General features: G+C 37.7%; 1 protein-coding gene across 13 annotated transcripts in view; it reads left to right on the top strand.

The window, feature by feature from the left end:
- Positions 1-15,261, top strand: part of otofa (otoferlin a) — a 55,214-nt gene that overhangs the window by 38,055 nt on the left and 1,898 nt on the right. For 2 of the 13 annotated variants that reach the window (XM_052585645.1, XM_052585643.1), the window contains exons 16-47: positions 314-422; positions 552-741; positions 1,651-1,771; positions 1,910-2,010; positions 2,112-2,202; positions 2,295-2,411; positions 2,494-2,646; positions 2,765-2,954; positions 3,061-3,185; positions 3,681-3,815; positions 4,592-4,753; positions 4,989-5,060; positions 5,299-5,418; positions 5,530-5,691; positions 5,773-5,935; positions 6,805-6,959; positions 7,164-7,193; positions 7,305-7,439; positions 7,518-7,593; positions 8,040-8,179; positions 8,403-8,540; positions 8,626-8,763; positions 8,840-8,967; positions 9,057-9,227; positions 9,571-9,731; positions 9,814-9,956; positions 10,181-10,269; positions 11,299-11,397; positions 13,085-13,326; positions 13,488-13,666; positions 13,838-13,938; positions 15,034-15,235. In XM_052585645.1, coding sequence (XP_052441605.1) covers positions 314-422; positions 552-741; positions 1,651-1,771; positions 1,910-2,010; positions 2,112-2,202; positions 2,295-2,411; positions 2,494-2,646; positions 2,765-2,954; positions 3,061-3,185; positions 3,681-3,815; positions 4,592-4,753; positions 4,989-5,060; positions 5,299-5,418; positions 5,530-5,691; positions 5,773-5,935; positions 6,805-6,959; positions 7,164-7,193; positions 7,305-7,439; positions 7,518-7,593; positions 8,040-8,179; positions 8,403-8,540; positions 8,626-8,763; positions 8,840-8,967; positions 9,057-9,227; positions 9,571-9,731; positions 9,814-9,956; positions 10,181-10,269; positions 11,299-11,397; positions 13,085-13,326; positions 13,488-13,666; positions 13,838-13,938; positions 15,034-15,214 — 4,317 coding nt within the window. In that variant the 3' untranslated portion in view covers positions 15,215-15,235. Of the gene's footprint in view, positions 1-313; positions 423-551; positions 742-1,650; positions 1,772-1,909; positions 2,011-2,111; positions 2,203-2,294; positions 2,412-2,493; positions 2,647-2,764; positions 2,955-3,060; positions 3,186-3,680; positions 3,816-4,591; positions 4,754-4,988; positions 5,061-5,298; positions 5,419-5,529; positions 5,692-5,772; positions 5,936-6,804; positions 6,960-7,163; positions 7,194-7,304; positions 7,440-7,517; positions 7,594-8,039; positions 8,180-8,402; positions 8,541-8,625; positions 8,764-8,839; positions 8,968-9,056; positions 9,228-9,570; positions 9,732-9,813; positions 9,957-10,180; positions 10,270-11,298; positions 11,398-11,556; positions 11,656-13,084; positions 13,327-13,487; positions 13,667-13,837; positions 13,939-15,033; positions 15,236-15,261 lie in introns of all 13 variants that reach the window. The other 11 variants (XM_052585644.1, XM_052585649.1, XM_052585646.1 and 8 more) reach the window with 11 other exon arrangements.

Genomic DNA, 15,261 nt, shown 5'->3' with positions numbered 1-15,261 from the left:
GAGAAGAAACCCCTGCTGGGTTACAATGCAGCACTGAGCTGCCATAATCACAAGTCAATTATGATTTCAGACTGTGCTCAAACACTTCAGATCACTATTGGGAAAATCCTATTCATGTCTGAGAGGAAAGAAGCAAGAGATCCCAATGCTGTGAAATAAAAGGTCACCGGAATGAAAAAAAAAAGCATAATGTGTTCATTCTTCACTCTACTGTGTCTTTTAATCACTTTGAGTCACTTTTAATGTTATGAATAAAATCAGTGACAGCTATTTGGATGTAATCCTGACCTTAAAGGCTCTTTTTTTCTATCAGAGTGCCACGGGGAAGATGGAGGAATTTTTCCTTTTTGGATCGTTCTTGGAGGCCACAATGATAGACAGAAAAATTGGTGATAAAGCCATCAGCTTTGAAGTCACTATCGGTGAGCTGAAGTCAAACACCTGTGAGGTCTCTTTTCAAAACATTCCCTTTTCAGTATGCTTCAGTAAAATCAAAACATCACAAACATTACCAAATTTACAGCACCACATGTACACAATTTTCCACTTAGGTAACTATGGTAACCAGATTGATGGAGTGAGCAAGCCTGCATCAGCAAAGAAGAAGAAAGAGGGTGGAGGGGAGAGTGAAGAAGAGGAGACTGAGCTCATCCATAACTCCAGCGATGAAGAGGGAGAGGATGATGGAGATTTGACATCTGTGCCGTCCACCCCTCCTATGAAACCAGTTATAACTGACAGGTCAGAGGTTCGAGAAAGGAAAATGATCATCAAATGATGAGTCATCAAACTGTCTAAAAATGTTTTTGAGAAAACACATTGTTAGTATAACAGAAGTGTTCTCTGACTGAAAATCACTGTCATAGGCAACTTTATTATAAGCAGTTTGTCAAAATCACACTTAACATAAAAAAATAGATACAAACACGAATCCAAAAACACTGTACAATTTGTGATTAAAAAAAGAATGGAATAATTTACAAACCACATAAACTTATATGTTATTCACAATAGTATATAGATAACATATCAAATGTTGAAAGTGAAACATTTTGAAATGTCATGCCAAATATTGGCTCATTTTGGGTTTCATGAGAGCTACACATTCCAAAAAAGTTGGGACAGGTAGCAATAAAAGGCCGGAAAAGTTAAATGTACATAATAAGGAAAAGCCGGAGGACCAATTTGCAACATATTAGGTCAATTGGCAACATGATTGGGTATAAAAAGAGCCTCTCAGGGTGGCAGTGTCTCTCAGAAGTCAAGATGGGCAGAGGATCACCAATTCCGCCAATGCTGCGGCGAAAAATAGTGGAGCAATATCAGAAAGGTATTTATCAGAGAAAAATTGCAAAGAGTTTTAAGTTATCATCATCTACAGTGCATAATATCATCCAAAGATTCAGAGAATCTGGAACAATCACTGAGCTTAAGGGTCAAGGCCGGAAAACCATACTGGATCTTTCCCTTAAAAATATACATTTTCTCAGTTTAAACATTTGAAATGCCGTCTATGTTGTACTCTGAATAAAATATAGAAATTTGAAATTCCACATCATTGCATTCTGTTTTCACAATTTGTACAGTGTCCCAACTTTTTTGGAATCTGGTTTGTACATCTAGGAACCAGGAATTTTGCTCCATTTACAGGAATTACTTCCACTTGCCTTACTTTGAAAAGAAACCCTGCATTTACATCAAGAGCTGGTGGCAAGATCAGAGGAGACGACTCTACAACTCCAATATAATGGACAAGATTGCAGATAAACTGGTCAGGCCTCCTCTTTAATTGCCATCTGACTGTTAAACTGTCAATCTCCTCCTTCGAAGCAGTTCCTTTACAGTTATTTTTGTAAAATCGGACGTGATTATACTGTTTAGGCATGTGCATGTCTGTCTTTGTAAACAGGAGGAAGGTCTGAATGATGTTCAAGAAATCATAAAAACAGAGAAAGCATATCCAGAACGCAGACTTCGAGGAGTTTTAGAGGAGCTTAGCACAAGTTGCAGGTGAAAGAATGTTAAAGATCATCTAAACAATCGAAGTTAAAGTATATACAGCACAAAATCACAATCAGCTGTCTTTTTTCCTCTATTCTGCACAATTTAAGTCGATTTGTTACACTGGCAAACAAAGATCAGAATCTATCCGGAAGAACCAAGCTGGACAAAGAGAGGCTCAAGTCCTGCATGAGAGAGTTGGTACGCCTACACACCCTATATGGTCTCAGCTTGGACATTAAGAACTGCTGATGGGTTATTAAATGTAATTTGCCTGGTTATATTTTTCATAGGAGAGTATGGCTCAGCAGGCGAAGACTATCCGCTCACAGGTGAAGAGAAACACAGTTCGAGACAAACTCAAGCTAGTGTTGAATTTCCTTCACAGGCTTCGTTTCCTGGCAGATGAGGTAAAAGAAATCACATCCCCTTGCTACTCCATTCACATTGAGCAACTCAGACTCAACGTTTTCTTGTTTAATTTCCTGTAAGCCCCAGCACAGCATCCCTGATGTGTTCATATGGATGATTAGCAACAACAAACGCATAGCGTACGCCCGCATTCCCTCCAAAGACATCCTCTACTCAATTGTTGACGAAGAGATGGGAAAGGACTGTGGGAAAGTTAAAGCTGTTTTTCTCAGGGTAGTTCCCCGTTTTCATGTCTTTCTTCATCTGAATAAACATGTTAGTTAGAAGGAATTGGATTAGGTTGGATATTATTGATGTAAACATTCTGCACTGGTGCTTGTGTTCTTTATAGCTGCCTGGAAAGAAAGGCTTTGGGCCTGCTGGCTGGACAGTTCAGGCTAAACTGGAGATGTATTTGTGGCTGGGCTTGAACAAACAGAGGAGGGACTTCTTGAGCGGCCTCCCTAGCGGCTATGAAGAAAACAAGGCTACTAAGGGAACCGGCATTCAAGCTGTTCCTCCCATCAGCCTGGTTTATAACAGTAAGATTATTAAATGCTTTAAATGAGATCTAAGGTTTTTTTTTTTTTTGAATGTATGTTATAACATGCACAGTATGTGACAAGTGACCCTCAACTTGTTCTGTAGTGAAGCAGGTGTTTCAGCTGAGGGCCCACATGTATCAGGCTCGCAGTCTGTTTGCTGCTGACAGTAGCGGCCTGTCTGACCCTTTTGCAAGGGTTTTCTTCTCCACCCACAGCCAGGTGACAGAGGTGAGTGTGAGTTTGAGTCTTTGGTTATGAGTGTGCATTTCAGGGCCTGTAAAAGTAGAGGATTTTTCATTTTGGCTGTCTTTGGTGTCTGTGAACACAGTGGGTGCTGTTTGTGTTTGTAGGTGATTCTAAAGTTAGGGGCATTTTACTTAAAGGAATAGTTCAACAAAAATGTGTGCAGTAATTTTCAGAAATTTTTGCATTGATGCTTATTACAATTACTGAAATTGTTTGTTATAATTGTTTTTATTTATAGATTGTACACACTAATGCAAAATTGATGAAAATTGTTGATGTTCTTAATTAAACATTTAAGAGCCATTTACCTGAAAAACAGTGGACTCTTTAAACAGAATTAAAGAGACATATAAAAATGTCTAAAGCTGTTATAAAAGCTGACCTTTAAAACTATAATTATTTACTAGTTTTTTGTATTTTTGAAAGATTCTCGTAATTGATGAATCGTTCATGGACATTTTTGTGTGTATATTTCAGGTCCTCAGTGAGACTCTTTGTCCTACATGGGATCAGTTGCTTGTGTTTGATAATGTTGAACTCTACGGTGAGGCTGGGGAACTCCGTGATGATCCACCAATCATTGTCATTGAACTGTATGACCAAGACACTGTGGTAAGTTTTTGTATTGCAAAAGCCAAGTCTTATAAATATAGAAATTTAATTGTCGTTGTTTGCTAGTTGAGTGCACAGTTCTGTTGACATTATCCTCTCCATGTATGAGTCATATTAAGACTGTGTGAAAATGTGCCCTATTGTCCTGACTTGATGTTTCTTCCTGTTTAAAATCTTCTGGTCCTGGCCTTTTGTTGGACGACATTTTGGCTAAGTAGAGTGTGAACACTTATTTCAGCACTGCTATCAATCTGTCTTTGTATAGCTGAATTCAACAAGGCATGCAAGAAGTGGAATTGCTTGGGTCCCAAAAACAAGATCAGATAATTTCCCTTACTCACATGGTGATAAAAACACCTGTTTCCTCCGGCAATAAACTGCCTCTTGCATTCCCTTGGTTGTGACAGTTGAGAGGGTTTAAAATGGGATGTTTCTTTGTAGTTGTAGTCTCTACAGTAGTTTGTAGTAATCATTGCTGTGGTTTATTTCATTGACAGCTGAGGGCCAAGGTCAGACATAGCATTAATGATCCTTTTTTAATATTTAGAGAGTGAATGAGCACAGAAAATTTTTTGACTCTTGTGAATGCAATCTTTTATGTTCAAAATTTCATAAAAATATACATAATTGACATCCAAAGCTTGATATTCAGATCTTAAAGCCCCAGCAATACAGTAGCCCTGATGCAAGTGCTTTTACAAGGAATGTGGCCACAATGACCCCTGGTGTTCAGAGGCAGTACTGCGACTGGTGTTTTTTGTGTGTGTGGCATCCAGGGGAAAGCTGAGTTCATTGGGCGAACATTTGCAAAGCCACTAACTAAGATGGTTGATGAACACTACGGGCCGCCACGGTTTCCCCCTCAGCTGGAGTACTACCAAATCTACAGAGGAAACTGCGCTGCAGGAGATCTGTTGGCTGCTTTTGAGCTCCTGCAGGTACAGACGGTACACAGTGGCTGTGATCAACTTGTATGTACTCCAATCTTGTGTGGACTCTCAGTCAATGCTTGGCCTATCTACTCAGAAATGCTTCTTGAATAGCAAAGATGGCTCTTTCTCTTTTCCTCCCACTTGTATTTGATTCTTGATTTTTCATGTGACTTCTCATTTCACTTTCCCATAATCCTCTGTCCCATCTTTCTGCTGGATTCTTCCATGGCAACTTTAACAGATTCCTTATGATGATGAGGAGATCAGGAGGGCCCTTATTGCTGTCCATGACTTTGCTGTACCTCAGATCAAGGTGCAATAAACAAAATAACCGTTCCCCCTCTGTAATTCTGCTTTGTCTTCCATTCTCGTGTAAGTGCCTCCATCCTCTTTGCTATTGCTATGCTTTGGCTTTTCCCCTGGCTTACAAGACATGGCAGAGGTTTGAAATTAAAATGTGTATTTAATCAGTATTATTAGTCAGTAATTACTTCAGTCTTTCTTCAGTTATTGACATATCTTTTTATTCAGAACTATCTGTTTATCCACAGATTGGTCCAGCAGGGCGGGCAGCTCTTCCTCCAATTGATGGGCCGACTGATTCTGACCGTGGACCCATTCTTCCTGTTCCATTGGGCATACGACCAGTTCTCAGCAGATATCGTATAGAGGTGAAAGTACCACCACAGAGAGCCACAACCACAATTCTGTTTTACTATACTTGCAGCTCATGTTATTTTTGCGTCAGTATTGTTGAACTCTTGGTCTTTATTTCTCTCCAGGTCCTGTTCTGGGGTCTGAGGGACCTTAAAAGAATCAATCTGGCTCAGGTGGACAGGCCTCGCGTGGACATCGAGTGTGCAGGGAAAGGAGTTCAGTCAGCCCTCATTCAGAACTACAAGAAGAATCCTAACTTCAGCACGTTAGTAAAGTGGTTTGAAGTGGTGAGTGAAATTATATATGTAACAAATTCTCCACTACATTTCTGATTTTAAAAAGTTCACTTGAGTAATATTGTGCTGCAGGATCTGCCAGAAAATGAGCTTCTTCATCCACCACTCAATATTCGGGTGGTGGACTGCAGGGCATTCGGACGCTACACCTTGGTGGGGTCTCATGCCGTGACCAGCCTTCGCAAGTTCATCTACAGCCCCCCAGACAAGACTGCTAACAACTGGGCTCACACCGGTACCTGTCATATACGAATATACTCACTGTTAAATAACATAACATACAATATAATAAACCTCTCCTCATGATCTCCTAATTAATATTTGTACAGGAATATATTTGAATATATATACTTTAAATATATTTCAATGATAGTAAAATACAATCAAAGACCACAAATAATTTTACATTTGTTGAACATCCCATCTGCATGTATTTCTACATACATTACGCAAATCAGGCAAGTTTCACTCTTTATTGTATAAACTTTTAATGCTTTATGCCATAATGTGTGAGTAACAGCTTATTGTCATTTGTAAGATGATGATAATGTACAACAGTCTGTTTGTTTTACCATATATTGCACAAACCTATTTATACATCAAGCAATTAAATCATAATTGCTTACACTATTTTTTAAAGGTTTGGAGTCAGTAAGATTTTTTGCTTGTTGTTTTTAAAAGAAATGTATTCAGCCAGGGCACATTTAATTGATAAAAGGTGACAATAGTTACATTTTATATTGTTACAAAAGACTTCTATTTTACAAATGCATTTTAAAATATATTAAAATACAAATATTTCATAATATTATTGTTTCTACTGTGTTTTTGATCAAACAAATTCAGACAAATTGTGGGAGACTTTTAAAAACATTTAAAAAATCTTACCAACCCCAACTTATTTAAACGATAGTGTGTACAAGAATACTTGCTTTATATTGCTTTTATTTAAAATTCTTGGTACATATTTTTTCCAGCTTTTCTTACTTTTCATTCCTTTTCTCTATTCCTTCTTCCTCTGATCTCTTCACGGTCTTATCCTTTCTGTCCTGGTGCTGGTCTTGGGTCATTGAATGCTAAATCATATGACCCTTCCCACACCAGCTAGACTGGCCAATGGCTACATGGCTCTCACGAATGGGACATCTCATTCCCGCCCCCACTCCCGTCCCATTTCTCATCCCTCAGGTGAAATTGTGGTCAACATGGACCCTGAACCCCACATTAAGAAGATGGACACAGTTGTCAAGATGGATGCTGTGAGTAGATATGCCATGCGGTGGGAACGCGCTGTTATGGTTTAGAATACTGCTCTGCTTGTGAAAACTGTGGTTCTGTTTGTTTTAGTGTTTTAAGGTTAGTGCACCAACAGTCATATGATGTGTTTTCTACTACGCTATTGTAGAATCTGTTGTGGATGTTGTTTGTATTTGATGTATGTTTGTGTGGCCCTGTCCTTGTAGACCACCGATGCTGTTGTTAAAGTAGACTTGGTAAGTTTGGTTCAGACAGATGTAAATGTTTTGATTTTATTCATATTCATTTGGATTAACATTACAAATGTAACCACATTACATTTCAAATAAAATCCTTTGTACTAACAGAATGAGGATGAGAAGGAGAAAGAGAAAAAGAAAAAGAAGAAAAAGAAAGGAGAAGAAGTGGACGAGGAGGAGCCGGATGAGAGCATGTTGGACTGGTGGTCCAAATACTTTGCCTCAATAGAGACTATGATGGAGGTGGGAGGGACTTTGATACATTTGATACATAGTGTCATATTGTAATATTTTACTACAATATCCTTAATGTGAATGCAGAATCTCAGAGCCCAGGAGGCTGCTCTGGCAGAGGCAGAGGAAAGAGAAGATTTGGAGATAGCAGCAGAGAGTGCAGGTAACCACAGAGTTTTACATGGTCTTGGTGTCATGTTTCTGAGTAGAACTAACATTCTGATTAGGAATGTGTTCAGATCAGCACTATCATCCCAAATCCATTTCCATTGTAGTCATGACATGAACCCATTAGTATTTTTTTTTTTACGTTGGACACAAACATTTAAAAACTATTGAGTAATCTCCAATTTGGGAAGTGATTTGTCCACATATTCTTTTAATTAAATTGAATTTTAATGTATTTGTTCCTTCATACTTTAAGGAGATCCATCTAGTAAAAATTATATTTAATCTATATGTATTTTGAGTTTTTAAAATAACTCTCATGGCTTGAAGCATCATCCTTCAGTACAAATTTTCATTCAGACTGCCATTGTAGGTGCTGTGCTCACACATTTCTCATTTCCTCATTTCCATCCGTACCTAACCATTCACCCCTAACTTCAGAGATCAAAGCTGATGACTTTCCTATGAAAGGCACCAAACCCAAGGAGAAGAGCAAAGACAAGAAGAGCTCCAAGGACAAAAAGAAGAACCACGATGGCACAGATAAACGACCTCCAAAACCAAAAGTTGATGAACTCATGGTCAGTGTTTCTTCTTGATAATGTTAGCCCACAGTGGTTGTGTTTTTCAGTTTTGCTGTATTATAAACATTCTTTTAAAAGTTACTCTTCAAAAGTTTGGAGTCAAAGAGTTACAAAAATTCAAAGACTTCCTGACCCAAAAATTTTAAACATACATTCGCTAAACTGTGATCTATAGCAGTTTATCCATATTTTAGTGTAAATGTACACATCTTTATCTCAGGTGTACAATAAAGAGCTGGAGAGTGAGTTTGGTAGCTTTGAGGACTGGCTCCACACCTTCAACCTGTTTAGAGGAAAGGCTGGAGATGACATTGACCACAATGTGGTTGATGATGACAGGATTGTGGGCAGATTCAAGGTAAGAATATATATTATATCAATCGGGCTTCAGAGATAACATTAAACATCTTATTTTTATCTGAATCTGTCTCCTTATGAACCAGGGCTCCCTCTGTATGTATAAACTCCCACTGTCTGAGGAGATCATCAGGGACGCAGGATTTGACCCAAACATGGGCATGTTCCAAAGTATTCCTCACAATGACCCTATCAATGTTCTCATAAGGATTTATATCATTAGAGTGAGTGAATTCAGCTTTGAATTGTAAGTATAATTCAGACGTCACTGTCTCTAAAGTTACATGACTCTCTTCTCAGGCAACAGATCTGCATCCCGCGGATATAAATGGTAAAGCAGATCCTTATATAGTCATTCGATTGGGAAAGTCAGAGATTCGGGACAAGGAGAACTACATATCCAAGCAGCTAAATCCTGTCTTTGGAAAGTGAGTAGGCTATACTATTATACTGGTTAAAGTTCAAACAAGAAAAGTGTTTCTTGAAAGCACACTGTCTTCTCTTTCCTGTCCTTAAGATCGTTCGACATAGAGGCTACGTTCCCAATGGAGTCCATGCTGACGGTTGCAGTATATGACTGGGATTTGGTTGGAACTGACGACCTGATTGGTGAGACTAAGATCGATTTGGAGAACCGATACTACAGCAAACACAGAGCCACATGTGGCATTGCATCCAACTACTCTGTGTGAGTACTTTCTTTCTCAACTTTCTTTAAGTTATCAACACACTGAGCATGAACCTCTTAAATCTTTATAGAACATATAAACATATGAACATATGAAGTATTTTATTTCTAGAGATGTCAATCAATACATTCATTTTACATATTGTAACAATTCATAAAATAAATGCATATTTCAACATTTATAAATGTGGCAATAATAACAGAGCAGCCATATCCAGCATAATCCATTCAGTTGATTTTCTTGATCTGTCCAAGGCAGACATAAAGTCTTTATAATTAATGTGTTAAACTGACAGTCTTATGATGTTTTTATTTTTATTTTTTTCACTGTGACACCATCCAGCCATGGTTACAATGTATGGCGTGACCCTCAGAAGCCAACCCAGATCCTTGCTAAGTTGTGCAAAGAAGCTAAACTGGATGGACCCAATTATGGACCTGGTGGGAAGGTCAAAGTTGCAAACCGCATCTTTCTTGGGCCAACAGAAATTGAAGATGAGAGCGGTGAGACATTTACAGAGCTTATACACCATTTATGTTTTCTCTGATCATATATGAAAAGACATTCATTTCATTTGGCTTACAGGTCTGAAGAAGCAGACTGAAGAACACTTGGCTCTTACGGTTCTTAGGCATTGGGAGGAGATCCCACGTGTTGGTTGCAAACTCATCCCTGAGCATGTGGAGACCAGACCGCTCCTCAACCCAGACAAGCCAGGCATAGAGCAGGTATGCAAGAGTCTGCAAACAAAACACCACTGTGATTACCAAGGACATACTCCAAGGTTTACCAAGTGACCTTGATAAACTGTCCATCTTTGTAACACAGTTCTCAGCAAGAATAAACATCTGCATCGGTTTTAGCAGATGCAGTGAATTTATGTGTGTTAAATGAGAACATTGTAAAATAAAATAATTAACTATAAGCTCCTTGAATTTTCACAATCTCAAAGGGAAGGATTGAAATGTGGGTGGACATGTTTCCTATGGATGTACCAGCACCAGGACCAGCCATTGACATATCACCACGCAAACCAAAGAGGTAGATGATTCTGTTCAGTGTCTCGACTTTTGTTGCTTTTCCTTAATTTGTCACAGTTAAGGTATTAATGTTTTATTTGTACGTAGATAATGTTGCCTTAATGTTTACATGTTTTTCCTTAAAGTTTCTTGGTGCATTGAACAAAGTGTCATTTTTGATATGTGCATCAGTGAGTGTAGCCTTGAAGAGGATTGGACAAAAAATAGCAAGCTTTAATAATCAGTCTTGCTGAGATCACATACTCACTCTTGGATCATTACACCCTTAAGCAAGGAACAGATTGCTTTGTTTTCGGGACTGCTTGTGCAATTAATAATCTTTGGATGACTTAAAAGCTTTGGATGAAGAACTGGCTGTGAATGGTGAATTGCCAAACTACAGAATGTCTTTTTATCTCACTTAATTTGTATAATTGTTTACTATAATGATTTTTAACTGCGTTTACAGTAACTACAGTGATGCTACTGTGATTCAGCTAAAGAGATGACACCAAAAGCTGTAGAAAAAACACATCCTCCTTGTTCTTTTTGCTCTCATACTTGCTCTGCCAGCTTCACGCCTCTCATCTGCCCTTATTTTATCATGTTAACCATCTACTGTGAAGAAGCTGCCAATTTTTAATGAGGCCTGTACTGTGAAACTGTCCTCCTTTAGTCTGGGATACATATTTGCTGCAAAGAGTCAAAATGTGTAGTTGCACCTTATTGACTTAAATATAAGAAGCTATTTGCATATTCAATATCACTATACAACCCTGTGCGCTTACTAAACTCTAAAAAGGTAAAGTCATTTCAGGGGAAGAGCAGACTATTGCGTTTTGATCAAAGATTACAAAGACAAAATTGAATCAATTACAAGAACAGGAACCTACATTAAGAAAGTAAAAAGGATCATGCTGACTGCAGTTTTTACCTAATCTGATCAAATAATTTTGGTCAATTTAATAAAAATACTTTTTTCTTTTAAATCTAACAAGTTACTGTAGTTTAGACTTTTTATGATGTGAGATGATGATCCCATTTTTTTCAGATATGAGCTCAGGGTGATAATATGGAATACTGACGAGGTAATTCTGGAAGACGATGATTACTTCACAGGGGAAAAGTCCAGTGACATTTTTGTGAGGGGGTAGGTATGGGCAGGTGTGTGAAAAGTGTGTGGTTTAATCGGATACCTTTGTTTTGTTTGTTTCTGTTTCCTTTTGTTGTTCGTCTGTGTTGTTGCGTTTGGTGTTATTTTGTCTATCCCTCCTCCCTGCCCCCATGTCATTGCTGTGCTGTTATCTAGCTTTGAGCTTCGTGTTATTATTTGGAACACTGATGACGTAGTTCTAGAGGACGATGCTTTCATGACAGGAGAGAAGATGTCTGACATCTATGTCAGGGGGTAAAGACGATTCGATCGCATGGCTTGAATGCTCTGCTAACCGACTTCAGAAATCTGCACCTGCCCCTTCCATTCACAACTAATAACAAAAAACACCACCCTCCATACAGATTCAAGTTAAACTGGACCATATCATTCAAAATGATGCTGCTTTCTAGGTATCACCTCAAAATTATTTGTATAACATTATTTTGAAATGAATTTAATTGGCTTTAAAGTTTAATTCCTCATAAATATATAATAATTCATTGGTATGGTCTTGGTTTATAGAGCCATTTTTGTTTAGTTTTGTCTTGGGGACTGAGATGTCGTCATCAAATACTGCATGAAAGCATAAGATATGTCTGTTTGCATGCCAAAATCTAATTTTATAATCTGGCATGCAACATTTGTATACCAACATGTAGCTTAAGGATCTGTCTCGAGAACTTAATCTGTCTATTTTGAAAAGTTTCACACACAATTATGCATGTATTGGATCCACACAGTTGGCTACTTAATAGTTCAAATAAATGCATATACTGTAGCTCTGATGTAATTCTGTTGGGACAGGCTATTCAAATCGATGCCTCACAACTTAAATAAATAGTTCACAAATATATTAAAATTTGCTTAAAATGTACTACCATCAAGTGATTCAAGATTTATTTTCTCCGTCAGAACAGATTTTTGAGAAATGTCACTTTGTTTCACTTGATCTCTAATGGATCCTCTGCAGTAAACGGGTGCCGTCAGAATGAGAATCCATACAGCTAATAAAAAACACCTTATTAATTCACAAGTAATCCACACAGCTCTACTACATTTTTTAAGAAACATATAAAATGCAACATTTCTCAAAATCTGTTCTGATGTGGAAACAAATTCACCTATATCTTGGAAGACCTGTGGGTCTATATATTTTCAGCAAAAAATGTTTTTGGGTGAACTAGTCCTTTAAGTGCAGAAAATTGACTAGATGTCAGGTCAGACATTCCTTTTTATTTTCTATTCCCAGAAAATTCACCTGTAATTTATATGCACTCTTTCAGATAATGTTATCAAAAAATATCAAGGACATAACATAAGTCATGAATTAACCATTATACATATATAATAATTTGGGACCTTGTTAAAATGTTTAATAATACCTACTTTAACTGCAATGACCATGGGGTAGAATTTTGATTATTTTTATTTATTTATTTTTTGATGCAGCATTGAAGTAGATGTGTATAAATACTATTTTATGCATGTTGATTATTCACCATTTTTATATATACTGTACATTTCACACATTATACAAGTATATAAATGCACTCTTTGTTCAGAACATTTGTGCATGTTTTGTCATGCGACTCTCACAAGAAATCATTGATGCTTGTATATTTTTGGTATGAATATTAAAATCGTGTTGCTTTTAACAATTGCAAATCCTCTCCCTGCTCAGTTGGCTAAAAGGACAGCAGGAGGACAAACAGGACACAGACGTGCATTATCACTCTCTAACTGGGGAAGGAAACTTCAACTGGCGCTTTGTTTTCCCTTTTGACTATCTCATGGCTGAGGAGAAGATAGTCATCTCTAAGAAGGAATCCATGTTTTCCTGGGATGAGACCGAGTACAAGATTCCTGCTCGACTCACCCTTCAAGTATGGGATGCTGACCATTTCTCCGCAGATGACTTCCTGGGTATATTCACATTTTTAGAAAGACTTACTGTATGCAAGTCATGTACTCGAGATAATTTTGGCTTTTTGAAGAAGAAACACATTTTTGTAATTAATGCTCAGTTTAAAGTGTTTAATTCCAATATAAATCATTTTGGATGCTATCTGTGTGTATTTTTGCAGGTGCGATTGAGCTGGACTTGAATAAGTTTCCCCGTGGGGCAAAAACAGCTAAGCAGTGCTCTCTCAACATGGTTCTCAAAGAGCATGAGCTGCCAACCATCTCCATCTTCAAACAGAAAAGAGTGAAGGGCTGGTGGCCATTTGTGGCCCGGGATGAGAATGATGAATTTGAGCTCACAGTGAGTAAATATAATGAATAAAATAAATGGAAAATATTTAAAGAGCCATTTCATTACCAGATATTACCCAAATGTTATTTTACATTTGCTTGATAATTTGCCAGCATGTGGTGTATTGAAGTGATTGCATAAGATTACCTCATTAATATTCTAACCATGTGGTGCTTGCAGGGGAAAGTGGAGGCAGAGCTCCATCTGTTGACAGCGGAGGAGGCAGAGAAAAATCCAGTCGGCCTTGGGCGGAATGAACCTGAACCACTTGAGAAACCAAAGTAAGACATAAAGCCGCTCATGAACATAAACATTTGTAAACAGTAGCTTTAGTGTATGAATAAATATGCAATATATCATATTTCATATACCTGTGAAAGCCTGTTTCTGACTTAAGAGTAAAAAATAAAAAGATACTTGGGTTTAGATTTAAGTTTTAAATAAGAAAAATGTAAGTAATAAAGGTGCATGGTACACTACCATTTAATTGTTTAGGGTCAGTACGTTTTTTTTTTTATGGTTTTGAAAGAAGCCTCTTTTTCTCACCGAGGTAATGTTTATTTAATCCAAAATACAGTAAAAACAGTAAATGTTGTGAAATAATATTAAAATTTTTCTATTTTAAAATATTTTAAAATATAATTTATTCCTGCGATTCAAAGCAGAATTTCCAGCAGCCATTACTCCAGTCTTCAGTGTCACATGATCCTTTAGAAATCATTCTTATATGCTGATTTGGTGCCCAATAAACATTTCTTATTTTCAATGTTGAGGCTTTTGTGGAATCTATGATACATTTTTAGTATTGTTTGAATAAAAGCTCTAAACTATAGCAGTTCTTTGAATCAGAAATATTTTGTCTTTACTGTCCCTTTTTATTAATTTAATTAATCCTCCCAAGATTAAAATATCAATTTCTTGAAAAGGGTTTAGTGACTCCATGGCAGTGTATAAAATGACAATGTTTATTTAGTAACATTTTGAGATATGAAGTTGCTATAATAAATAAATTCACAATGACCCTTTTCTTTTTACTCTGAGGCAGAAACAGGCTTCTTTAGTAGCCAGCACACAGTGGAGTATTTCGGGCATACAGTCTAACTGATGAAGATGTGCTAATTGTACAGCTATAGAAAGAAGACATAAAAGAGTCTCATATAAATACTGTAGATAATTACAGGTATGGCACAAACACTGACACATGAAGAGGGCTTAATCAGAAGTGTTCTCTCCACTGAAGAATGCCCCTCTTCCCTTTCTAATACTCCCATTCTCCTTTTTCACATCCTTCCTTCCTTCTTTGACTGGACTTTCCTCCGCCTACCCTGTCCCGTTCATTTCCTTCATTCCAACCCCCATTCCTGTTTTGGAAAAAGTCGTCCAGACACCAGTCTAATGTGGTTCATGAACCCTCTGAGGTCCATACGATACTTCATTTGGCACAACTACCGCTGGCTGATCCTGAAGGCTCTGGCCCTGCTGCTCCTCCTCCTCCTCGTTGGGCTCTTCCTCTACTCTATTCCTGGATACTTGGTCAAGAAACTCCTAGGGGCATGAGGAGAGATGGGAAGACCACTGGTAGCCCACTCTCACTGCCTCTGTTT

This window comes from Carassius gibelio, chromosome B20, assembly GCF_023724105.1.
Source record: "Carassius gibelio isolate Cgi1373 ecotype wild population from Czech Republic chromosome B20, carGib1.2-hapl.c, whole genome shotgun sequence".
Lineage (NCBI taxonomy): Eukaryota > Metazoa > Chordata > Actinopteri > Cypriniformes > Cyprinidae > Carassius > Carassius gibelio.
The sequence above is the reverse complement of the archived record's forward strand: the minus strand, read 5'-3'. Positions and strand labels throughout refer to the sequence as shown.